The sequence below is a fragment of the Mirounga angustirostris genome, unplaced genomic scaffold (genome assembly GCF_029215605.1).
Source record: "Mirounga angustirostris isolate CCGP_5_RB_7025 unplaced genomic scaffold, mMirAng1.0.hap1 SCAF_5, whole genome shotgun sequence".
Taxonomy (NCBI): domain Eukaryota; kingdom Metazoa; phylum Chordata; class Mammalia; order Carnivora; family Phocidae; genus Mirounga; species Mirounga angustirostris.
The window spans coordinates 114473223-114500681 of NW_026991713.1; the positions used below are offsets into that span (position 1 = coordinate 114473223).

Here is a 27459-nt window from a genome sequence, read left to right on the forward strand (position 1 = left end):
AAGTTGAAAATAGAGAATTTATTTTGAAAATAATAAATCCAGCTATTGCACTGCTGGGTATACACCCCAAAGATACAAAAGTAGGGATCTGAAAGGGTACGTGGACCCCGATGTTTATAGCAGCAATGTCCACAATAGCCAAACTGTGGAAAGAGCCAAGATGTCCATCGACAGATGAATGGCTAAAGAAGATGTGGTATATATATACAATGGAATATTATGCAGCCATCAAAAGGAATGAGATCTTGCCATTTGCAACGACGTGGATGGAACTGGAGGGTATTATGCTGAGCGAAATAAGTCAGTCAGAGAAAGACATGTATCATATGACCTTACTGATATGAGGAATTCTTAATCTCAGGAAACAAACTGAGGGTTGCTGGAGTGGGGGGTGTGGGGGAGGGATGGGCTGACTGGGTGATGGACACGGGGAGGGTAGGTGCTCTGGTAAGCGCTGTGAATTGTGCAAGACTGTTGAATCTCAGATCTGTACCTATGAAACAAATAATGCAATATATGTTTAGAAAAAAAAAAAAGAAGATAGGAGGGGAAGAATGAAGGGGGGAAAATCGGAGGGGTAGATGAACCATGAGAGACGATGGACTCTGAAAAACAAACTGAGGGTTCTAGAGGGGAGGGGGGTGGGAGGATGGGTTAGCCTGGTGATGGGTATTGAGGAGGGCACCTTCTGCATGGAGCACGGTGTTTTGCACAAACAATGAATCATGGAACACTACATCTAAAACTAATGATGTAATGTATGGGGATTAACATAACAATAAAAAATTAAAATAAAATAGAAAATAAAACCATAATGATTAAAAAAAACATAATGATATATATATATTACATACCCATCAGAATGGCTAAGATTTAAAAAACTGACAATACTAAGTGTTCATGAATATACAGGGAGAAATTAGAACTTTCATACACTGCTGGTGGGAATGGAAAATGGTACTACTTTAGAAAACAATTTGGCAGTTTTGTAACAAGGGAATATAAAGAGACATGAGACTTATGGGTGATAGATATGTTAACTGCCTGAATTATGGTTATGGTTTCATATGCATATACATATGTCAAAACTATCAAATTATACACTTCATATATGTGCAGTTTACCTAACTAAAGCTGTTGGGGGGGAAAATGCTCTATTATAGGAAAAAACATCTAAAACAGTGGCTGAGACACAGATGGAAAGAAGGATATGAAACATGGGCGCCTGGGTGGCTCAGTCATTAAGCATCTGCCTTCGGCTCAGGTCATGATCCCTGGGTCCTCGGATCGAGCCCTGCATCCGGCTCCCTGCTCCGCGGGGAGCCTGCTTCTCCCTCTCTCACTCTCCCTGCTTGTGTTCCCTCTCTCACTGGGTCTCTCTCTGCCAAATAAATAAAAAATTAAAAAAAAAAGAAGGATATGAAACAATACAAGATGAAGCTAGAGTACTGTGGTCTTTCACCTTAGAGCAATGAGAAGTAATAGCGAAGCTTTAAGCAAGGGGGTAACGTGATGAAACATGAATTTTTAAAGATTATGATAACTATGGTTGCAGTGTAGACCAAGATTCTGGGAGGTGGAATGACAGGGAAAACAGTCCTGAGGTTATTTCAGTATTCTAGGAGAAAAATAATGGTAACCTGACCTTGGGTGAAGGCACAGAAAAGAAGCGCAGTTAACAACACATCACGTGTGCCATTCCCATGACAAAACATAGAGTGGAAATTATAGCCCTTTGGCTGAGAGTATTCAACAGTTCTCTATTCTCATATAAAACATATTTCTGACATGAGTAGCTCATGAGTGTTGTGTGGTACAGCACTATACAAGATGGGCACATATTACTACAGTAATATACATACAAAGGCTTTCTACTTATACAATGGTCCTACCTTTACGATCCTGGCCAACTTGTACAAATAGCGACTTGCAACTCATATACTTAGAGCAAGGCAACTTGGAATCCTCTGAAGCTGTTCCAGATGACTCCGTTAAGTCAAGGTCATCCATAAAATTAATTTGCTTTTTGACCTACAAATAAAAAATACTATTTCAAAATGTCCCCCAAATATTCATACAATATACTAAGTGTAGAGAGATGATAAATACCCATCTTTTTATAAGAGCAAAAACATGGGTACTTTTTAAAAGAACTGATTTTTATCAAAACGACCTTTATCAATAATTAGTACTTCTGAAAAACTTTTTTCTTTTTTTTAAGGTTTTATTTATTTGACAGAGAGAAAGACAGCCAGAGAGCGAACACAAGCAGGGGGAGTGGGAGAGGGAGAAACAGGCTTCCCGCGGAGCAGGGAGCCTAATGTGGGGCTCGATCCGAGGACTCTGGGATCATGACCTGAGCCGAAGGCAGACGCTTAACGACTGAGCCACCCAGGCGCCCACTTCTGAAAAACTTTTTCACAATAAATGTCTATACAACAAAGGAAGATTTTCTATGTTTTCACTATGCCCTTCCTAAAGTAATTTTTTACCGTGGAATAATATTTCTAATAAATATTATTTATCAAAGTAATATAATAAAGCCAAAATTAAAAAAAATAAATGAAATAGAATTATGCATATATTTTTACCTCTTTCTTTTCATGAGATGTTTTCTTTGCAGGTCTAAAAAAAGACAATTCTTTTCAGGCAAGTATTAAATACTTAAAATACAAAGAATATCTAAATCATATCTAAACAATATTATTAATAATACTAAGCATTAAATTTAGATCAAATGGACATAAAGCAAAGGAAAAGCATAATGTTACTGGCATTATTTGATACGAAGAAATATACCACATTTTTTGTTGTCATTTTCAATAAAAACAAGCTTTTATTGGCTCTAAAATCTATTGGGAAAGTGCAAGTTAGGTTCTTATATGAAAGAAACCCATTTTTAATAATCATGATACTAGTGTTTTGAGGATTTACTGTACAACTACTATGCATTATGATGAACCCCTTACACATCTTAAAAGTATTTTAAGCCTCACAACAATCTTATAAACATGGGTAATTATATTAGGTATTTTACACAGGAAGAAAATGAGGCACAGAAATAATTAACTTCCCCAAGCCCATACAGCTGGTCAGGAGTAGACCCAGAATTCAAATCCAGGATATGTGCCTTCAAAACGTGTGTTTTACAATATGTGGTGAAGGTAATATTTAAGTGTTTCCAAGTAATATGACAGCAAATGAATCTACTATTATTCCATTTCTAGCTATAATTATAAATAATAATTTATGGATCTAACACACATTTTTTAAAATAAGAAGACTCCATACCTAGGCAATATTGAAAATCTACTTTCCATAAACTAAAGATCTGCTTCTTCTGAAGAAGTTCATCAATGGCATTCATCTATTTATTCAACTGTTTATTCACAAATATATACTTACTGAGCACACAATATGTGTCAATGACACTGTTGGTACAGGAACCATGGCTTTTGTCATTTAGAACTTTATAATCTAAAAGTAATAATCTATGATAGATTAATAGTTTATTTTTCAATTATAAATAAAGTCTTTCCCCAGAATCGAAACAAATATTGACTTAATGCAACCAGATACTTCAAAGTCCCTAACAAAACCATAGCTCTGCATGATTCTGTCAAAGGCACTGAATATCTAAAATCATCAAGGAATGATTAGTTCTACTCAGAATGGCCTAAGAGTTTGTATATTTACTATCATTTATATACTTTTAAGTCTATGAATGATACTCTCCGCACATTCAATTATATGAGAATACTCCACTGGGGAACCAATTCTGAATCAACAACTTCTTGCCACAGGGACCTGGGTGGCTCAGTCGTCAGGCGCCCACTTCTGAAAAACTGCCTTTGGCTCAGGTCATGGTCCCAGGGTCCTGGGATCGAGCCCCGCATCGGGCTCCCTGTTCAGCGGGAGTCTGCTTTTCCCTCTCCCACTCCCCCTGCTTGTGTTTCCTCTCTCGCTATGTCTCTGTCTGTCAAATGAATAAAATCCAAAAAAACCCCCCCAAAACCAAAAAAACAACCTCTGGCCACAAAACTACATGAATAGGAATACTAAGGACAATTACTGTAATCTTTAAAAGATAATGTAATACAGGGGAGCCTAGATGGCTCAGTCATTAAGCATCTGCCTTCGGCTCAGGTCATGGTCCCGGGGTCCTGGGATCGAGTCCCACATCAGGCTCCCTGCTCGGTGGGGAGCCTGCTTCTCCCTCTCCCTCTGCCTGCCACTCCCCTTGCTTGTGCATTCTCTCTCTCTCTGTCAAGCAAATAAAAAAATCTTAAAATAGGGGCGCCTGGGTGGCTTAGTCGTTAGGCGTCTGCCTTCGGCTCAGGTCATGATCCCGGGATCCTGGGATCGAGTCCCACATCGGGCTCCCTGCTGGCTGGCAGGGAGCCTGCTTCTCCCTCTCCCTCTGCCTCTGCCTGCCGCTCCCCCTGCTTGTACTCTCTCTCTGTCAAATAAAAAATAAAAAATCTTAAAACAAAAAAGATAATGTAATACAATCAATAAGCTTTCTAATATTTGGAAATGCAAACAAAATTAAATAACCATGTCTATCTCTATCGGATCATTTCCAGCAGCATACAAATGTACTCTAAAAGCTCCCATCTTAAAATTAAAAAAGAAAGAAAATTCCCTTGAATTCCACATTCTTTTTCAGTTATCATCCATTTCTCTATTACCTTTCCCCGTAAAAATTCTCTAAGGAGTTGTTTATACTTTTTCATTACAGTCCAGCTTCCATGGTGACTATTGAAACTGCTCCTTGTCAAAGTCACTTGTCCTCATCTTAACCTTTCAAGCAGTGTATCTGATATACTTGAGTATTTCTTGCCTTAGCCTGTACCTACACGACAGCGTTTTATTTCCATAAAAAGTAATCACTGCTAAACTTCCTTCAGAGGGAAATAAAGAATTTATAGATTTTACCTTACTTCATCCCGATCCATTTCACTTGAAGTGCTGTCATCATTCACTTGTACTGGACAAGAAGGTAGGGAATCCGCCTTCTCAAGCCCTGGTGTAATCACAGATACTTCTGATGTCCATTTTTCATTTTCATCTTTCCTTACTCCCTTCATATGCAAACCAGGATCACTACTTTAAAAAATCCAGTTAAAATATCCATTAAAAAGCCAATGTTTTCTAATAATTTTACTGGTAAAGAATAAAAACAATTTTTTTGTAAAATTCTGTTACCCATCTCAATGAACATTTATTAATTCACAGAACAGTTATGAAATCCAACCATATACAAGGAAATACACATCCCTTGCTTCAAAGACAGGTAAATATACAATTACAATACAATGTCATTTGTGGGGACAAAACTGCTATGGATCTCTTTGTAGGAGCTGTGGAATCAAGGACCATACACCAAGGACCTAGGAAAAGTCTTGCCTACCCATGCATCGGGTAACGGGCACACTCACTACATGTCCAGCTGTGGACCCAGCAATAGCCCATAAACTGGTTCCAGCCCCTTCCTCTCAGCCACATCTGGGAGCCCCTGGAAAACACTGTCTTAGATAATAACCCATGGATGAGAGAGACTTTTTGGAAAACCAGATTTCCTGCAGAAAAGTTCCGGCACACCACCAGAGCAAAAAAAAATCAGGTTTGGACACATTGGAAAGGCAGTCATTAAAGGCTACTTCAAAAGCAAAGACAGCAATGCCAAACTTCAAAGAATATAAAAAGTCAAGGATATATGACACCAAATCGTCCAATAATTGATCTCAAACACATGGAGATCTGTAATTTATCCAAAAAAGAATTCAAAAGAGCAGTTTTAAGGAAACTTAATGAGCTACAAGAAAACACAAAAAGCCAATTCAGGGGTGCCTGGGTGGCTCAGTCAGTTAAGCGTCTGACTCTTGATTCTGTCTCAGGTCAGGATCTCAGGGTCATGAGATCCAGCTATGCATCCTGCTTACGCTCAGGGCAGAGTCTGCTTGTCCCTCTCCCTCTGCTATTCCCCCCACTCACACACATGCTCTCTCTAAAATAAATAAATAAAATCTTTAAAAAAAAGCCAATTCAATAAAATGAGAAAAACACTATATGAATAAAACGAGAAGTTTAATAAAGCATTGGAAGGGCACCTGGGTGGCTCAGTCAGTTAAGTGTCTGACTCTTGATTTCGGCTCAGGTCATGATCTCAGGATTGTGGGATCGAGCCCTGGGTCTGCTTGAGATTCTCTCACCCTCTCTCTGTCCCTCCCCTGACTTGCTCTCTTTCTCTCTCTCTCAAATAAATAAATAAAATCTTTTTTTGAAAAAGAGCTGGAAATAGTAAAAAAGAATTAAACAAAAATTCTGGAGCTGAATAATAGAGTGAATGAAATGCAAAAAAACAATAGAAATCACTGACACTAAAATGGATCAAAAAAAAAATCTGTGAATTTAAAATTTTCAAATTTTAAAACTTTCAAATTATCCAATCAAGGAGGTGAAAGATATGTACACTAAAAACTACAAGACTTTGATAAAAGAAAGAGCAGAGACACAAATAGGAAGATATGTTAGTTTATGGATTTGAAAAATTAATATTATATATCCACATTATTCAAAGCCATCTACAGATTCAATGCAATCTCTGCCAAAATTCCAGTGATATTTCTCACAGAAATAGGAAAAACAATCCTTAAATTTGTATGGAACAGAAAAGACCCCAAACCGCCAAAGCAGTCCTGAGAAAGAACAACAAAGGTGGAAGCAACACACTTCCTGTTTTCAAACTGTTACAAAGCTATAGTCACCAAAACAGTATATGGAACTTGCATCAAAACAAACACAAAGACCAATGAAACAGAATCAAGAACCCAAAAATAAACCCATGCATATAGTCAAGAACACTTAAAGAAGAAAAGATAATCTCTTCAATAAATGATGCTGAGAAAACTGGATATTCACATGCAAAAGAATGAAACTGGACCCCTAACTTACATCACTCACAAAAATTAACCCAAACTGGATTAAAGACTTAAATGGACAACCTTAAGCCATAAAACTCCTACAAGAAAACAGGGAAAACACTCCCTGACATTGATCTTGGCAATGATTTTGGATAGACATCCAAAGTACAAGCAACAAAAGCAAAAACAATGGAACAATGTTTCTCCACAGCAAAAGAAACAAGCAACACTCTAGTTCCATTTACAACAAGTATAGGTGAAGGAAGGGAAAAATAAGATAAAAACAGAGAGGGAGGCAAACCAGAAGAGACTCTTAACTACAGGAAACAAACTGAGGGCTGCTGGAAGGGAAGTGGGTGGGAAGATGCTGTAACTGGGTGATGGGCATCAGGGAGGGCACTTGTGATGAGCATTGGGTATTACATGCAAGTGATGAATCATTAAAGACCAGCCCTGAAACTAATAATACAATATAAGTTAACTAACTCGAATTTAAATAAAATCTAAAAAACAAAAATAAACAAGTAACATAATGAAAAGGCAACCTACAGAATGGAAGAAAATATCTGCAAACCACATATCTGAAAAAAGGTTAATATCTAAAATATGTAAGGAATTCATACAATTCAACAGCAAAAAAACAAATAATTCAAATAAGAACTCAGCAAAGCACCTTAATAGACAGCTTTCCTCAGAAGATACTCCAATGGCCAACGGTACCAAAAAAGGGGCTCAACAACACTATTCAACAGGGAAACGCATATCAAAGCCACAATGATATATCTATCACCTCACACCTGTTAAATGGCTTTCATCAAAAAGACAAGAGATAGCACTGGCAAAAATGTACAGAAAAGGGAATCCTTGCACACTGTTGTTATGGGACTGTAAATTGGTACAGCCACTATGCAAAACACTGTGGAGGTTCCTCAAAAAACTAAAAATAGAACTATCATATGATGCAGTAATCCCATTTCTGGGAACATTTCTGATGGAAATGAAATCATTTCAAACAGGTATCTGCACCCCTGTTTACTGCAGCATTATTTACAATAGCCAAACAGGGAAGCAACCTAAGTGTCCATCAATGGATCCATGGGTTTAAAAAATGTGGTATATATTTACAATGGAATATTTTAGCCACAAAAAAGAGGGAAACCTTGCCATTTGCAACAACATAAATGAACCTGGAGGGAATTATGCTAAATGAAATAAGATACACAAAAAGACAAATACAGTATGATCTGACTTACATGTAGAAACTTAAAAAAAAAAAAAACAACAAATTTACATCCTGGTGCTTGCCAGGGTTAGGAGGCTGTGGGAAATGGGTAGATATTGGCCAAAGGATACAAACTTCCTGTTACAAGAGTAGCAAGTTCTGAGGGTCTAATGTACAGAATGGTGATTACAGTTAACAATACTGTATTATATATTTGAAAGTCGCTAAGAGAGTTGCTAAAAAAGAAATGATAATTATGTGAGATGATGGAGTTATTAACACTATTACCATTTTACTATATAAAAGTGTATTAAATTAATATAGGTATACCTTAGACTTACACAGTTATCTGTCAATTATACCTCAATAAATCTGCAGAAAATTCAAAAATACTCATATGTCACTATATATATCACTCAAAAATAGCAATAACCTGGTTAATTTTGTTTGAAAATAAAATGATTTGGGGGTGCCTGGGTGGCTCAGTCGGTTAAGTGTCTGCGTTCGGCTCAGGTCATAATCTCCAGGTCCTGGGATCTAGCCCTGCCTCAGGCTCCCCACTGAGCTTCTACCTCTCCCTCTGCCCCTCCGTCCTGCTCATGCGCTCATTCTCGCTCTCTTTCTCTATCTCTCTCTTACAAATAAATAAAATAAAAATTAATTTTTTTAAAGAAAATGATTTGGTAACTTTTGCATACTTTTAGCCTAGTATTTAATCCTAATATAAAAAGCTAGATTTACCAACAGAAAATTATAATTACTTTTTCATGGACTAAATATATGCAAGAGAATATGAGCAGCCTATAGTTACATAAATTTACAAAAGACTGAAATTTCCCACAGGAGATTATTAATTTAGGAATTGAACATGAACCCCTAAGAGCACTGAAAACAAAAACAGAGCCAGCAATTATTGTTTTAAAACTGTTACACAGATAACTCTTCTAGTTAAAATTTAACATCCAAAAAAGAAGGATCTTCCTGAAGGCAATTATTAAACAATTCTTCTTAACCCAAATTTCAAAAATAAATCTATACAGAATATGAAATAGCTTTCATTTTGAACACAATTGATAGAAGCAACTTTTAAATAGAAAACATCTATAGATGTTAAAGGCATCTCAAACTTGGGGAGGGGGGACCCAAATATGAAGCCATGGGAACAAGAAGCCACCAAAACCAGTTTTAAATGTGTGCGACTGATCAATGCCCACTGGCCTCACTCACCCACCAAGCAGTGTCAGCTCCTCCCTTCTAAAAGAAAGCCAATAGGAGACAAAACCATTACATACACGTTCCTCGTGTGCCAACCAATCAACAAGAGTCTCACCCAAATTACCATGGTGTTTCAGATGATGACAAACCACTTAATTCTCTGAAAGTCCCCCAAACCTTCAACTCTACTCTTCCCAAAACCCTGTATAAGAATAGCAGACTGCTCTGTCAGAAAAGACTGTAAGTGACCAGCATAGGTCTATCTTACCAGTGGGCAATAAATTCCAACTTCATCTTTCTATTTCAGATACTGAGGGCTCATAATCCTTTGGCAAGAATTTTTAAAGTCCTATAATTTACCACCATATTTCATTTTCCTTAATAAAATATAAATGAAGTTTGCTATTCCTCTGATCCATTTTACCATAATTAAAACTAACATAAATACCAGTAAAACCAATAAATAGCAAGTAACCACAATATTGGGCCCCCCCAAAATAAAAAAAATGCATACAACTGACAGATTAAATTGTCAGAATGGACCCATATCAAACTTTCTTTTTGTTTAAGCGAGAGTTAGTATGATGTTAAAAAACAATACATGCAGGTTAAACTCCATTCACTCAATAAACATTTGTTGAATAGAACTATATATGCTAGAACGTTTTCTAGGCACTGAGGACATGGCGATGAACAGATAAAAATCCTACTCGTGAGTGAAGTAAACACAATAACAATAAACTACACAGGCAAGATAGTACCAGAGGAGAAAAACTAAAGCAGAGAAATCAAATTTTGATGTGCTGTAGGGAAAGAGGTAATCAGGATAACCAAGAAAGGCCTTGCTAAGAAAGTAACTTTTAAGCAAAAAATTGAAGGGGGGAAAAAAAGGAAGGAGCAAGGAGCTAGCAAGACAGGAGGGTATTGGAGGGAAAAGCACTCCAGATAGAGTCAACAGCAAGTACAGAGGGATGCTCGAAGTGTTTATAGTGAGGGGGAAAAAAAAGTGAGAAATTCAGTGTGGCTGGACAGTGTGAAAGGGACAGAAAATAGGAGTGAGGCAGTAAGGGATAGGGAGAGACCAAGATGAACAGATCATACAAGGCCTTGTAGGTGTTAGAAAACTTTGGCATGTACTCTGAGTGAAATAGGAGGCAATTAGGTTTTGAGCAGAGGAAGACGTAATCTGACTTACGTTTTAATAGATCCACTGTGTTTAGAATTAATGGAAACAGAGAAAAGACAAAAGAACAAACAAGAAGACCAATTAGTTAATTATTACACTTATACACACAACAGATGATAGTGGCTTGGTCATGGAAGATGTGTTTGGCTCTTGGATATATTTTGAAGGAAGACCTGACAAGATCTGTTGACAGTTTAGATGTGACATGTATGAAAAAGAAAAAGACATGAGTCAAAGATGATACCAAGTTTTCTGGCAGAGCAACCGGAAGAACTGTCATTAACTCCATTAGGAAAGACAAGAAGGGCAGGTATAAGAAAGAATATCAATAGTTCGATTTTGGACATGTTAAGATCATAATACTCAATAGCTATCCCAAAGAGCTATCAAATAGGCAGTTTGATATGTAGGTCTGGAATTATGCAGAGAGATTTGGGCTGGAGATATAAACCTGAAGATCCTTAGAATATACAAGATAGTAAAAGTCAAGAGAAAGAAAATCAAGGACTGATTCCTGGAAGATGTCAATGTGTAAGTAAGAGGTGGGGGATGAGGAGAAAGAATCAAATCAGGCTGAGATGTACAGACTAGAAAGGCAGGGAGAAAACCAGGTGAGTGAGTGATACCCTGAAAGCTAAATGAAGACAGAATTTTGAAGAGAGTTCTCCATTGGGTCAAATATTGCTGATAGGTCAAATAAAATGAGATCTAAGAAATTATGTTTAGATTCATTAAAGTGAAAATCAGTGGTAACCTTTGAAAAATCAAATCCGGGGTAGTGGGAGTGAAAATTACTAGAGAGAATTCAAGAATGAATGGGAGGTAAATCAGGATCAGTGAGTGTACATGGTTCTTTTAAGGATTTCATAGCTAAGAGGAATGATCATAGATGATTTAATTTTCTTGTTTAGTTCAATCCTTACACAAGGATGATGTAGTATTTCTGTAATATATTTTGTAATATAGTTTTTCAAATTACATACATGTATCACTAAATGTTTTTTTTTAAAAATGCCAGACCAAGGGGGCACCTGGGTGGCTCAGTTGGTTAAACCTCTTGATTTTGGCTCAGGTCATAATCTCAGGGTTGTGGGATCGAGCCCCGCATGGGGCTCTGCTCCCAGTGCCAAGTCCGCTTGTCCCTCTCCCCCACCACGCACTCTCTCTCTCTAATATAAATAAAATCTTAAAAAAAAAAAAAAAAAAAAGGCAGACCAAGGCATTAAATAATTCACAAAACAATAAAACCAAAAGAGTCCTTAAAAATTTTCTGGATATATAATATATATATAATATTATATAACCTGATTATCACTTTTTCTCATGCTTAGAAAGACCATAGAAAAACTATTAAGTTTCAACAGCAATATTTCATGCTTGATAAAAATCATCTAACTCCAGGATATATCCGAAATAATTAGTCATATTAAAATTCTATAAGAGGGGCGCCTGGGTAGCTCAGTTTTTAAGCATCTGCCTTCAGCTCAGGTCATGGTCTCAGGGTTCTGGGATCGAGCCCCACATCGGGCTCCCTGCTTGGTGGGAAGCCTGCTTCTCCCTCTCCCACTCCCCCTGCTTGTGTTCCCTCTCTCGCTGTCTCTCTCTCTCTGTCAAATAAATAAATAAAATCTTTAAAAAAAATTAAATTTAAAAAATTTAAAAAAATAAAATTCTATAAGAGAAGTATAAGGGGTTTGGAATGCAGAAAATATTCCTATTTTGTAAAATGAATTTTCGTAAATTATATAATATGAAGTCACTGTTGAAAAATTTGGTGTGGTGCATATAAAAATATACTCGCTTTAAAAAGGAAGGTTAATAGCATGCATGCAAGGTCCCTTCAAAAGAAGATTCACTGCATTAGGAACATCTTGGTTTATAGCACAAGGATCATCAAATCAAATGTTTATATACAATATGGGACAAGCTGACATACGAAATCTCTTGGTAATATTCAGATCAATTTGAGGGTCCAACATTTGAACACTCAAGCTCAACGGAACCAAAACCAAAAACCTAATAGCTAGCAATTTTGTTGGTAATAAGATAGAGTGCCAGTGTAGCAGGTAACTTCCTTTTGCAACTCAGCAAATATTAAAAGCATTCTAAAATTTGCATAAGACATGACATCAAACCGAACACCTTAAATATACTTTGTTAAACAATCAGTACACTGTAGACCTAAACTCATTTTTTCAAATGGCCGCATGTTACATTGTCTCATAGGGGTGACAACTTATTTCCTTACTGAAGGCTATTTAGACTATCTCCAACTTTTTGATATGAGAATGCTATAATAAATATCCTTACCATATCTGTCATATTTTATATATATAATAATGCACAATAAATGTCCTTAGAATGTGTTCGTGCGTGTGTGTGTGTTTACGCAAGTCATGTTTTCCTATAGGATCTAGTCCTGGCAATGAAGCATTGGAATAAAGGGACAGCATATGGGGCGCCTGTGTGACTCTGTCATTAAGCGTCTGCCTTCGGCTCAGGTCATGATCCCTGGGTGCTGGGATCGAGCCCCACTTTGGGCTCCCTGCTCGGCGGGAAGCCTGCTTCTCCCTCTCCCACTCCCCCTGCTCGTGTTCCCTCTCTCGCTGTGTCTCTCTCTGTCGAATAAATAAATAAAATCTTTAAAAAAAATTAAAAAATAAACTTAAAACAGGGACAGCATATTTAAAGTTTTTGAAACACACTAACTCACCCTTCAGAAAGGAGTTACCACGTGCATCTAACCACAGTGTACAGGAATGCCTTTTTCCTCCCATTTGCTACCTTTGGTTATTATTTTTTTAATAAAATATTTATCACTAGGACTGCAAAAAATGGTATCTCGTTATTTGCATTTTTCTGATTCGCACCCAGGATGGACTAGCCTTACTAAAAATATAAAACTTGTTAATCATGAATGTTAGCTCCAACTAGAACTGGTTTTATAGGAAAATAATAATTACCTACTATTTCAATATGGCCATAGGCTTACCCATCAGAATCTTCCTTTTTCCCAACAGGAAAGAGGTGGTTTTCAGTTTTTCCACTCTCTCTTTGTTGAATGAGTCCAGCAGCAGCAGCAGCGACAGCATATGTGTTTTCTAATACTGCCGTCTCATTACTTTGGTGTCTCTTCTTTTCTTCATTAATCTTTAATGGAAATGTGATACTAAGGATAATTGTTACTACATTATTCATTAAAAAGAACTTTTTTTCATTATAAATTTCTTAAAGGTTTTATTTATTTATTTATCAGAGAGAGAGCACAAGCAGGGGGAGGGAGGTACAGACAGAGGGAGAAGCAGGCTCCCCGCTGAGCAGGGAGCCTGATGCGGGACCCGATCCCAGGACCCTGGGATCAGACCTGAGCCGAAGGCAGACTCTTAAGGACTGAGCCACCCAGTCATCCCAGAACTTTTTTCATTAATTTTATCATTTCACTCTTAGTTTGTTGTAATTTTAATCGATAAAAATATTTTGTGTTTAACTTTATCATTATAAATAATTGCAATTTTTATAAGTTCTGCTTCATTTCCGTTTGAATACAAACAGCAGAATTGGGACGCGTGGGTGACTCAGTTGGTTAAGCGTCTGCCTTCGGCTCGGGTCTCATCCAGGGTCCTGGGATCGAGCCCCGCATCAGGCTCCTTGCTCAGCGGGAAGCCTGCTTCTCCCTCTGCCTGCCGCTCCTCCTGCTTGTGCTCTCTCTCTCTCTCTCGCTCTCTCTGACAAATAAATAAAATCTTTAAAAAATAATTAATTAATTAAAACAGCAGAATTTTCCAAAATTTGAAAAAGGGCTTTCTTAATTTTGTATTCATATCCACGCTTTGCTACCTAACATTCCCACCCCACCCCATCTGACCAGCAGATACAAAGAAATAAAAAGACAAAGACACAAAATTTGTCCTCGTCTGTCGTTACCACCTGGATTTTGCAAAAACAGCCAGATTTAAAGGATGTGACATTGTGGAGCTCCAGGAGCAAAGAGTTTTCCTCTTTCTGCACTGAGCTATTTTTTCGCCAATTGCCTTTTACAATTCTTTTTTCATTTGGATCCTAGGGTTATCAAAAAAGTGGCAGTGTTCATTAAAATATATGAACCAAAGTTCACCACAACACAAAAAGAACAGAGTGAAACTGATATTAGTGTAGAATTTTGGGAAATGAGTAATGCTCCCCAAATTCCACATTCATGGCTATCATAAACTTTTATAGCTAGAGGGTATAAAAGTAATTATCAACTTTAATTCCATTTTCCACTGATCAATGGGAGTAGAACCAAAAAAGGTTAAATGATTTGTCCAAAGTTCCTAAAGTGGCACTACCTAGCATCTTATGGCACCAAAAGACATGATGTAATTCTTTAATGCTGAATCAGCTAAGTTACCAAACAAATTCATTAAATTAATCAGATACATTAAAAGTATGACACTGGCACAGTAATTTAATATCTTAATTGGGGACAAGGTGCTTAGCTACTTTTTCTTTTGAAGGAGGATATCTCTAGATTTTTGTCTATTTTTAAAACTCAATTCACCTCAAAAGTCAGTTTTCTCCCTTCGAGTTAAATACTGAGGGTTTCTGAAGGTTTATGCTACCTACATTATAAAAATCATACATGTCAAAATGTACCATATTTTACTAAACATAATATGAACGTTTGACTCAACAGAAACATGTGAGAATGGTGACCAAAAAAAAAAAAGTGGAGGGGGGGCGCCTGGGTGGCTCAGTCAGTTGGGCCTCTGACTCTTGATTTTGACTCAGCTCATGATCTCAGGATTGTGGGATTGAGCCCCACATCAGGCTCCATGCTCAGTGGGGAGTCTACTTCTCTCCGTCTCTCTCTCTCTCTCCCAATCTCTCTCTCTCTCCCTTTGCCCCTCCCCTTGCTCATGCTCTCTAAATAAATAAATAAATCTTAATAAAAGAGTCTGTTTAAAAAACATGTGGAGGAAAAAAGTGATAATACAAATATTTGTTATTAAAAATATCTCAAAGTGGTCCTGATGGAATTCTAAGTTCCAAGAGTGAGTACAAAGCAGAAAAGATTGCACATACTGAAACAAACAAATAGGTTTAGCTGAAATACTTGTTTATATCCTTTCTCTTAGTCATTGCTTCTTTCCCATTTTATTGTTTATGGAAATGCAATTTATATTTAAGCCAATAAATAAAAATAAAAACCCTAGAGATGGGGCACCTGGATGGCTCAGCGTTAAGCGTCTGCCTTCAGCTAAGGTCATGATCCCAGGGGCCTGGGATGGAGCCCCATGTCAGGCTCCCTGCTCAGCAGAGAGTCTGCTTCTCCCTTTCTCTCTCCCTCTGCCTCTCCCCCGGCTCATGCTTGTGCACACACATGTGCTCTCTCTCAAATAAATACATAAATGTTAAAAAAAAACCAAAACACTAGAGATTATTATATATCTTTTTTAAAGATTTATTTATTTTAGAGAGAGAGCATGAGCAGGAAGGGCAGAGGGAGAAGGAGAGAGAAACTAAAGCACACTCCACGCTGAGCACAGAGCCCAAGGCGGGGCTCACTCTCATGAACCTGAGATCACAACCCAAGCCAAAACCAAGAGTCGGATGCTCAACTGTGCCACCCAGATGTGCCAAGATAATTGCATTTTTTAAAGTTTTTTTTTTTTAAGATTTTATTTATTTATTTGACAGAGAAAGACACAGCGAGAGAGGGAACACCAGCAGGGGGAGTGGGAGAGGGAGAAGCAGGCTTCCCGCTGAGCAGGGAGCCCGATGCAGGGCTCGATCTTAGGACCCCAGGATCATGACTGGAGCCGAAGGCAGATGCTTAGCGACTGAGCCACCCCAGGTGCCCCGATAATTGCATTTTTTAAGGAATTTTCTTTACGGTTACTCTGGTTCATGAGGTCACATGGTGCGTAGCTAAATTAGTTTCCCAGGTCATATGCCACTTGGGAGACTTACAGAGAAACTAAAGGAAAACAAATCTTAAGAATGTTTTCCTGCACTCCTATCATTTAGATAGCAGAAATAATCTATTTCCGAACACAATTACGTATTTAGACAACCCCATGTTATACACGAACTTTTTTCCTAAGTGGAGAATCAGAATGACTCAGATAATTGATAAAGAGGAAAAACAAAAGAGCAGCAGCAAAGTGAACCTCTACCTCTTTTTGAAGTTGAACTTTTTTTTTCCTCATCCAGGATGTCTATCTGTAACATGCCTATCTCGTTCTTAAACTTTTGAACATCTTGCTGTAATTCTTCTTTTAGACATACTTCTGATGTTCTGTAACTACATGGTGGAGAAGAACTCACATTTTCTAATTCGGGTTCCATACTTCTATAGTTATTAGTACTGTTATTAACTGCACAGAATGGCTTCTGGAACAAGACTTTTGTTTTCTTGTAAATGTAACGGCAGAACTATGGTGCCTTTTTATTTGAGCCATTTGTCTCATCTCACTGGAGCGGGAAAACCTTTTGTCGAAACGGCATTCTGAATCACTAGACTGAGGTATACGTCCAATGTCTAATTTAGAATTAGTGCTATTTTCGTTCATATTTTTTGCCATTTGCACGTCAAACTCTTGGTCTTCTTTCACTTCAAACGTAGCGAGTGGGTTCCTTACTTTTTTAGTTTCTGTATCACTTTTAAAACTCTTATTTTTGTTAAAAACATGCTCAGTGTCTGGTTTGTTATCATTTTCACAGTCTGATTTATTTTCACTTAAAGAAAAATCAGAAGATGCCTGGCAAGCATATGTGAGACTAGACTTTTTTTGTTCAGGAAATGCCTGAACTACTTAGAGGGACAGGCACTACAAATATGTCCTTTTTCTCACAATCAAGTCTATCATTTGTCAAGTTAGAAGGTATTTCCATTAAGTTTGCTCCTTCTTTAAAGTTACCACGTAGTGACTCTTCCTTAGGATAAGGAGCAATTTTGTGTTTTTCACAAGTTGCACCAAACGTCCGCTTTAACTCACTGGTGATGTGTTTTAGATTATTTTTCCACACTAATTTGCCTTGTTTGATCGAGATTTCCTCACGCTTTTGCACAGAAGAATGTTCTGAATATACAGATATATTATCCTTTCTATCACATTTCTTATTCATTTCTGGTTCTCGAGACTTTTTTTGCAGATGCAAAAGTGGAACGTTAATTTGCTGGGTTTGATTTTCACATGTCTTTTCTGCCAGGATACATGTTTGTGAAATACCTTTATCCTTAAGTAATCAAGTATGGACAAAGAAAAATTAGAAAATAATTAAAATTTAACTGTTAAATTTCTTAATCTATGTTAAGCTGCTCCCAAGTCACTATGTTGTAACAAAGAAGGGACAAATAACTCGCCCTAGCTTAAGACAGAAGAAAAACATAAATCCATAAACTTAACTTTGTCAGTTTTTTTGAAATAATTCATTACATGTTACATCTACCAAAAAATGAATTAGATTATTTTTTAATGTTGCAAACTTAAAAGCATTTTATCTCACCATACTTTATATATATATATAAATATATATATATTCTTAAGTATATATAAATATATAAATATATATATATAAATTATAATTTTCATATTTAAGAATAGTGAGCCCCTACAGTGCATTTGAGGATTTTCTTTAAAGATTAATAACTAGAGAATAGGCAAATTTTCAATTATTAGGAGCCAAGATCAATTAACATCAATCAGAAAGAAAATTCCGAAATCTTAATTCAAATTATGTACTATGATAGTGTTATACATCACTATAATTATCTGCTTATATACAGCTCTAATATAATGTCCACTGAGAGTGGATGAGAAAAATGTTAATAATACTTACTGATTTTGTATGCTGAAATGAAATAACTGAAAAAGTTATTGTTTATTACCCAACTACAAAGGTCCCACCCTGGAAGGTGTGATTCTACAATAGGCAATTGTGCTGATTTTATGACCCCACTCTCTGAAGTCAACTACACAGAGATCACAAGGCAAAATAAATCTTTTATCTTGGCATCAGTGACTGGCAATAGAGAACTGCACATTTTGAACCACTGAGAATAATTACTCCTTCTACACGAATCTAAGTCAGTAGTCATCATTATTGTACTACTCATAATTTCAACTGCTTAAACATATGATTCAATATTTGATGTTACCTTCTTTATCACATAAAAAGTTACAAAAATGTGAAGAAGCAAACAATATTCAGGAATTTTTTTTTTATCTCAATTCCAAGGATGAAGTTTAGCTATAAGTTACTATAAATTCTAACAATATTATAAGTTTTGTAACTTGTAAAATTTTATAAAAACTAAATATTAAATTATAATCTAAGGACTTCAATATGTCCATTCAAAAGATCATTTCATTTGAACTATGTTACATTATTAAAGCAGGAAAAAGAATATAAAATCGGAAATTTAAATTTAACTTTTTACATACCTTTAGGTGGTTATTTTAACTTTCATCAAGTCTTTTTGCTCTTCCTCTGATGTCCTTTCTAAGTCTAGTTCTGCTGGCCAATCTATATATTTAGTTAAAATGGACTACTTAGAATGGTTAGATAAAAGCTATAACCTTCTTAAAAATAGAAAATAACATTTTATCTATTGATAGTTTAAATTAAACTTAATCTTTAGCTGAATATTTACTTTCAGAAATACTTTTAATTATAGGAAACTTCAACAAACCATTTGGGAAATACTAAATGTCACCAGGTTAAAGACATACAAACATCTCAAAGATTCATTCACAAGTTCATCCACCTAACATCAATGAACAAAACAATCAGAAACAAAATTATATTATGCAGCAGAAACATATAAAATCACAACAGACTGTTCTTTACCTTGTAACAGCACCTCTTAACACCCAAAGCGTCAACTACAACATTATTCATGGTTTCCAAAATTATTAGTATTTTTTATGCCTTTATTAGTGTACAACCTTCCTATGGGTGTGTGTCCCTGATGAGTGTAAACATGCCTGAAATGTTTTCCTCTACTACTTGATAAATTTCTTCACATCTTTTAAGACACAGACTGCTATGTAAAGCCATCCTTGATTATGGCTCCTCTTCCCCAGATGAATAGGTGCCTCTTTCTTCAGGGCTACCTTACTACTTTACCGATTTTTCTAGTGTATCTTCACCACCTGAACTGTAAATTACTTCTTTATATATCTCTTATTTTGCTCCTGGACTGTATGGGACAATCTCTCTCTCTCTCTTTTTTTGGAGAGGGGGAGGAGCAGATAGAGAGAGAGGGAGTCTTGACGGGGCTCCAAGCCCAGCACTGAACGCCACGCGGGGCTCGATCTCACAACTCTGAGGTCATGACCGGAGCCGAAATCAAGAGTTGGACACTCAACCGACTGAGCCAACCAGGTGCCCCTGTATGGGGCAATCCCTTAAGTCATTTCTGTGTCTACACTCTTTATTTTACTCAGTAATTATTTATAGAGTTCCCCGTAAGTGCTAGGCACCCGGGTTTAAAGAAGCATGTAGATAAAAGGTGTCAGGAATGGTTTTTCTGGAGATAATGCCTGAACTGAAAATGAAAACAGTTGAGGTCAGCCAGATTCAAAGGGGTTAGAGGGAGGAAAACGGGAAGAATATGCAAGGCTGTAGTAAGACAAGGGAGAGAAGCACACAACAGGGTAAATATTTGTCTAAAAGGGAGAGAAGCACACAACAGGGTAAATATTTGTCTAAAATACAGGGATCTAAGAGGAAGTCAAGACTATGAAAGCTTTATATGTAATTTTAAGATACCTGGACACAAATATATTTTCAACGGTGGTTCATAGTCATATTTACATTTGAGACAGATCACTCTAAATGCTGTGGAGAGGGATGAATTTGAGGGGCACTGTAATAAAAGATGGGAGATGAATTAGAAGGCAGTAAGGCAAAATAAAGATGAAGTACACCTGCACTGACAGAATGGTTCCAGAAATATTGAGGCTATAAAATGATCAGGGCACAGTACAGAATAAATCTGTATTAAATGAATAAACACACAATCTTGGGTCTCTAGAGAACTAACTTTGCTCATTACTTTATAAAAGGCATCAAGTGAGAAGAGAAACAATCTACATGAACTGTTTTAAGTTGCTTGTATTTATACTTTGTGTTTCAGATCTTCCTTTGTTACAGGAGCCTGTAGGTATTTTAAAAATCCTACTTCTTGGATCTACCAAGCTCATGAAGAAGTAACAGCAAACAAGTCACTTGTATAGGTAAATAACTTTGGATTTATTGCCTGTACGCATTACTCTAGGAGATAATTGAAAATCTTTTGAAAATACAGTGTTAATTCTACAAGGAAAGAAAGAACATAAAAGTACAGGGGTGAAAAAAATATTGTACGGTTTATTAGTACAGACCTGATCATATGACTGATAAAAGGCATGGAATGAACTGGTACATTAAGTAGAGCACACATTAGAGGTGGTTAATCAATAGACAGAGTATCTTAGTAGAATTAAAATGGACTTTCCATATATTATTTTTAAATAATATAGTGCTCCTTGGGCGCCTGGGTGGCTCAGTCGTTAAGCGTCTGCCTTCGGCTCAGGTCATGATCCCAGGGTCCTGGGATCGAGTCCCACATCGGGCTCCTTGCTTGGCAGGAAGCCTGCTTCTCCCTCTCCCACTCCCCCTGCTTGTGTTCCTGCTCTTGCTATCTCTCTCTCTGTCAAATAAATAAATAAAAATCTCAAAAAAAAAATAAAAAATAAAAAAATAAAAAATAAATAAAGAATATAGTGCTCCTTAAAACCAATATTCCATTTATTTATTAAAAATAATAAAGGGAGGTGCCTGGGTGGCTCAGTCAGTTAAACGGCTGCCCTTGGCTCAGGTCATGATCCCACGGACCTGGGATCAAGTCCCGCATCGGGCTCCCTGCTCAGCTGGGAGTCTGCTTCTCCCTCTGCCACTCCTCCCACTCGTTCTCTCAATTTCCCTCTCTCTCAAATCAATAAAAATTTTAAATAACAATAATAATAATAAAGAAGCACCTGGGTGGCTCAGTGAGTTAAGTGTCCAACTTTTGATTTAGGCTCAGGTCATGGATCTCAGGGTCATGAGATTGAGCCCCCCCCATCAGGCCCTGTGCTGAGCATGAAGCCTGCTTGGGATTCTCTCTCCCTCTCCCTCTCTCCCCCCATCTCTCTCTCTCTAAAGAGATAAAATAAAAATAATAAAACAAGGAGATGGACTATGCATACATAGCTGAGAAGATGATACTATATAGTAAATTCTCAACTATTCCCATTACTGCTGGGAAAGCCAACTCTAAAACAAAAGTCATACAGAACATAGGAAATATTTTAATATTTGATTTGGGAAGGTGCTTTTTATAGTTACAATGAATATAGCTTGACCAATACTTGTGAATTTAGAGCTACAAAATAAAGCTAAGAAACTATGTTTTGAGTAAGCAATCTTTAGATCTCTACCTAGTATTCCCCACTGGTCCCAAAGTTCTAAATATAATCCTGTTACCTACTCTCAACTGAATGCTAACAACTAGCCTAAAGGAAATTACTTTCTCATAATTCTTATTCAGATGTTCTTTTGGTTAGAGGAAGAAGAGAGAGAGAGAGAGCGAGAGAGCGCACAAGCAGGGGGAGCAGCAGGGGCAGAGGGAGAAGAAGGCTCTTCACTGAGCAAGGAGCCCAATGTGGGACTCGATTCCAGGATCCTGGGATCATGACCTGAGCCACAGGCAGACGCTCAACGGACTGAGCCACCCTGGCGTCCCTATCTTCAGAAATTTCTAAGCCTTGGACAAACATCAGAAATTCATCTGAGAAATGAAAGCCTCGGGTGATCTAATCATTTCCATGTAAAAACACAGTAAGTCTCAGTCCACGCTAGATCCAAAAACTACAATGCCATGAAACAGAAAATGAATATATAACAAAAATACTTTCCTTTTTTTTTTTAAACAAGATTGTCTGATTTAAACCTCTTAAGACAAGGGAAAGAAAAAAGCAAGAAATGCAGAAATGAAACCTTCATGCCCATTTCACCACAAGGGCCCCTCTATCATTTTGTATCCATGAAACCTGTACATGGTTTAAAACAGTTCTCCCATGTCATCTGAGAATCCCCAGAGTTCCAAGATCCATCCATTCAATAATGCTAAATGTTATTTGACATTTTCACTCTCATTCTCTTATTAAGTGTATGGTGAAGTTTTCTAAAGATAGGATACGTGATAGTATCACAACTCGCATGATTAGTGGGTCAGAGCTCTAACGGCTAAGAATGTATGATCGTGTATGCTTGTATTTTAAAGGCTTGTTTTAATTTCTAATATGGTAAATATCAACACTTAAACAGAAGCTCTTTGGAATTCCTAATAATTTTTAAATAGCATAAAAGGACCCTAAGGCCAATAAGTTTCAGAATTATGGTTTTAAAAGACTGTGTCTACCAAATACTAGGATAGAACTAATTACTTCCCACAGTTTTAATAATCAAAGACACCATACACACACACACACACACACACACACACACACACACACAGAGTCCACTAATCAGAACATCTGTTTGGCTTCAGATGATCAACATAATAACGCTAGGATGAAATAAACTTAAAACACAATTGACATGATAGCAAGTGAAGCTTTACTCTAGGGAAAGGTCAGAATTGAAATAAACATTGTGAACACTGGAAAAATCTGAGAGTCTAATAATTAACTTCTGGGAATCCCAAGGAAGTAATGGGATTCCAAACTGGGAACTTCAGGAATTCAAAGCTTAAAAGTAGAAACTAGAGCTAAAGCTTACATTTTAAAAGTCTCTTTTTCTTATGCTTATAAATATCTTCTGTTCAAACATGGGTATCAACAATGGTATCTACCTTATTTATGTCAAATCCTTCACTTAAATTTGCCACCAAAAAAAAAAAAAAAAAAAAGAATTCAGAATAAGAAGACTGTGAGCATTTCAAATATTTTAGTGTACTTCTTTCCACTGTAAAATTTGTATTGTAAAATTTACCTGAGTTGGATGCTTGTTTTTCCTTCACTTCTACTGTTTTATTAGGAACAGAATCTTTCACTTCAACGGGAGGCTGAATGGGTATTGAAACAATATGATTAAGACATGATGGACCTTTCATACAATCTGTAGTTAAAAATTCAAAATAAAAATATAAAAGTTTTACCTTCACGTAAGGATATCTTTTCGGAGAATCTAAAAAGCAAAATGGACATATAGTTAATTATATGTAAACATGAAAGGCAACTAAACATTCATGCAGTTAGTACTAAGCTGAATCCTCATGCTTGGCTCTGAAAATGATTACATTAGGTTTTGGTGTTCTGTTTCTGGAGATAGGAAGGTGGGTTAGGACAGCGACAAGAGAGAAATATGAACCCAGTATAAATATTGAAAAAAAATGCAAATATATGTATTCAGTGTCAATCTTACTGATAATAACAATTGTAGCATTTAGAGAACGAACCCTATAATCTCTTTGGTTTCCAAAATTAGTTTGATTTGGTAGATCATGTTATTCTTTGAAAGTTTTTGTGAAACAGCTATCATATCAAAAAATTAGCTATCTTAAAAAAAAACAAAGCCGAAGCTTCCATATTCAAATTAATCTCATTGGAATAATGAATACCAATACAAGAGAGATCTTTGATGTCCCATAGATCTGAGGAGGATGAAAGAGTGGCTGTTTTACCCCAACGTTAGCACTCCATCTGCTTTCAGTATTCTTTGTGGAGCAGCTGTAATGTAATGTTTTGTTGAGTTGAGTGCAAATACACTCAAGTCATCTAAAGTGAATTCTCTCGAGCTTCCTCATCAACTCCAAAATTTCCTAGCTAACACGTCTCACTTTCTACCCTCCTTCCCTTCACTATGCACCTTCTTCAAAAGTAATTTCTGGGAGCACCTGGCTCTTGATTTCGGCTCAGGTCATGATGTCTGGGTCCTGGGAATGAGCCCCTCATCAGGCTCCAGGCTCAGCAGGGAGTCTGCTTAAGGATACTCTCTCCCTCTCCCGTTGCCCCTCGCCCTGGTCGCTCGCTCTCTCTATCCCTAATATAAATAAATTTTTTAAAAAAGTAATTTCTGGATCTATGGTCTTGATTGTTCTGCTTTTACATCCCTTTTATTACGGATTATCTCCACCACTTCTTTCCTCTTTGTTTAGCAGTAGTATCTTACATCTATAACCTCTATTTCTGCATCTCCTTGCTCCCCTCTAGCTAAAAACATGCTCAGCAATAAAAACAAAATAATGCTTTTCCTTGATTCCATTATGTCTTGAAGTATCCAATGGCACTTCCTGATTTCGCTAAAGAGAACTCTACATCCTTCCTATGCAGCACATGACCCAAGGACCACCAACACTGACATCACCTGAGAAGTCAGACTGCAGAATCCCAGACCTGCTGCTCACAATGTGCATTTTTAACAAGGTCTCGGATGATTCACTAAAATTTGAGAAATTCTGGTCCACACGGAGTCTGTTGCCACATTCCTTTACCTTAACTGAACCTTCTAGAAAAAGCCTCAAGTTCGTCACTATCGATTCTCCAAAACTGAAAATGTATTAAAAGTCATAAACTTTCGGGGTGCCTGGGTGGCTCAGTTGTTAAGCGCCTGCCTTCAACTCAGGTCATGGTCTCAGGGTCCTGGGATCGAGCCCCGCACTGGGCTCCCTGCTTGGCGGGAAGCCTGCTTCTCCCTCTCTCACTCCCCCTGCTTCTGTTCCCTCTCTCGCTGTCTCTCTCTCTGTGTCAAATAAATAAATAGAATTTTTAAAAAAGTCATAACCTTTCTAATGCACTTTTTATCAGGGCTAAAGCTTCCTTGATCTCCCCCTAACTGACCCTGCTCTCTTCTTCCTTCCAATTCTCCTATTTTGCACTAAATGATACTATCTGATGAAGTGCCACCATTTTATATGACATTAAGATATATACATTTATAGCTGGCTAGGACATAGCTCTGCATAATCAGCTACGCCAGTCCTTAATGCCGTCCCAACAGTGAGGAAATCAGTAAGAGTGGAAAAGTTTTGGCATACTACTCTGACAAACTTTGGTACTGGAAGCTCACTTGATATTATTCCTGCATTTCAAATACTCTGCTCTTCCTTTTAAAAGAATTATTTTATGTTACCACCTTCCACTATAAAGAGCTGCTTTGTCCTTCATTTACTCCCGGTACTCTCCGCCTTTCTCATCATTCCCTCTTTTCCTCTTATTTCCTGATGTTCCTTAGGTCTTAGAGTATCTTGAAATGGGGCCAGTAATTTAGCTCCTTCAGTGGCACTCTCAATTTAATCTGTTGCTGACCCCTGATAAGATATACAATTGATCGCCTTTTCACATCTTTCTCCTTTCTATGCATTTAATAGGTGATTTTCTTTGGATATTAGAACATATCAGTATTCCCATTTTAAATTAACATTCTATCAAGTGACTTTTTAAGAAAATACAATTCTTACCTTCTACTTGTTCATTTAATATACGTGGTCCTTTCTGATCCGCAGCTCTAAATAAATGTTTAATGTCTTTCTTTGGAGGATTCTCAGAAATACTCTGTTAAAATTAACATCAAAAATGAGCTGCATAAAGACTTCCTAATCCTTTTCTAAGAAAATATCTGAATTTCCTACTTTAACAGCAATCAGACTTACAAATAAGAAAAGCATGTATTGAAAACCAAAACATCTAAAAACCTCATATATGCTTTCTAGATTAAGTGTACCTTTTAATCTACATTTGCCCACCGACTCTGTAAACTGAACATGGAAGGCCAGAGGAGTAAATACTTTCATAGACAGAAGACTGATTTATATGTACGTTTCAACAGGAACTAACAAAACACCTAACTCTCCTTTGCATTTCCCACCAAAATAAAAGGACATTAAAAATATGTATTTAAACAAATTCTTTAATAAGTATATTTGCTACGGATTTAAACTGTTCCTAATGGCAGAAACTTTTTCAGTGCTAAAGTAAGATACTTGACATGATGAGAAACCTTGGAGTATATCATGTTGAGTATAAACAGAACACTGTGGTAGCTGCTGCTTCATTTAGATAAACAAAGGCTTGGACTTTTTATTGATAGGAGAAATGGTTGAATGAAATGGCAAAGTAGGAAGAAAAACTTTCCTTGAAATTATATTTAAATAATAGCAAAAAACTTTAGATACAGGTATGAAACTCTTCAAAAAGTATAGTAAGCGGAGGGGCGAAAGATGGTGGAGGACTAGGGGACCCTATTTCAACTGGTCCCCAGAATTGTGCTGGATATCTACCAGACCACTCTGAGCACCCACGAAACCAGCCTGAGATGTAAGAAGATCTGGATCTCTACAAACAGAATATCGCAGGCAGTTGGTTTTGAGGTACGAAGCAGAGAGCCCTGATTCTGAGGGCAGATATCGGAGGATAAATGGCAGCGGGAGGGTGCTTGGCCGTGGGGATCCTGCACCCCCGGTGAGTGATAGCCTCGCACACTGCGGACACGGCACAGACTCGCAGACCGGTAGCCTCCGGAAAGAACTTTAGGGCAGCCCCTGGGGTGTAAAACCAGACCGGCGGGGTCGTGCACACGTGAACCGCAGCCCCCCGGACAGAAACCCACAGCGACGGTCGCGCGCACGTGAACTGCAGCCTCCGAGAGGGAAACATGGTGCACCGTGTCCCGCCGGTGAACTGCAAGCCCCGGGGTGGGAACCCCGAGCGGCGGATTTGTGCGCCCGCACGAACTGGGGGCGGCTGCCGGTTTTAGAAACACAAAGGGCAGAGACGTGCCCCGACGCTGGAGGCAGGACTGGGGGCGCTGTGGAGGGGCGCACAACCCAGGAGCCTGCAGTTTATAGCAGCATGGACAGAAACAGAGACAGTGTGGCCTGGAGAGCTCACGGAAGAACA

The 27459-nt window shown here is 37.5% G+C and overlaps 2 protein-coding genes across 2 annotated transcripts in view; both read right to left on the reverse strand.

The window, feature by feature from the left end:
• LOC135364299 (ankyrin repeat domain-containing protein 26-like) overlaps nt 1-27459 on the reverse strand; it is a 105156-nt gene that overhangs the window by 36159 nt on the left and 41538 nt on the right. The window contains 7 exon segments of the mRNA XM_064590298.1: nt 16708-16835; nt 17021-17255; nt 17347-17770; nt 18984-19060; nt 23555-23627; nt 23721-23749; nt 26022-26115. Of these exon segments, the coding sequence (XP_064446368.1) occupies nt 16708-16835; nt 17021-17255; nt 17347-17770; nt 18984-19060; nt 23555-23627; nt 23721-23749; nt 26022-26115 (1060 nt within the window).
• Nucleotides 1893-16695, reverse strand: LOC135364484 (ankyrin repeat domain-containing protein 26-like). The gene is made up of 4 exons (XM_064591931.1): nt 13542-16695; nt 10559-10573; nt 4939-5109; nt 1893-2031 (listed from the first exon to the last, which is right to left on the reverse strand). The coding sequence occupies exons 1-4, from the start codon at nt 13745-13747 to the stop codon at nt 1992-1994; spliced, it is 432 nt and encodes a 143-aa protein (XP_064448001.1). The 5' UTR covers nt 13748-16695; the 3' UTR covers nt 1893-1991.

Coding starts and splice junctions, on each gene's coding strand:
- LOC135364484 (XM_064591931.1), bottom strand. CDS start 13,747: ATGAATAATGTAGTAACAATTATCCTTAGTATCACATTTCCATTAAAG. Junction 2,032..4,938: donor ATGGATCGGGATGAAGTAAG/GTAAAATCTATA, acceptor TTTTATTTGTAG/GTCAAAAAGCAAATTAATTT.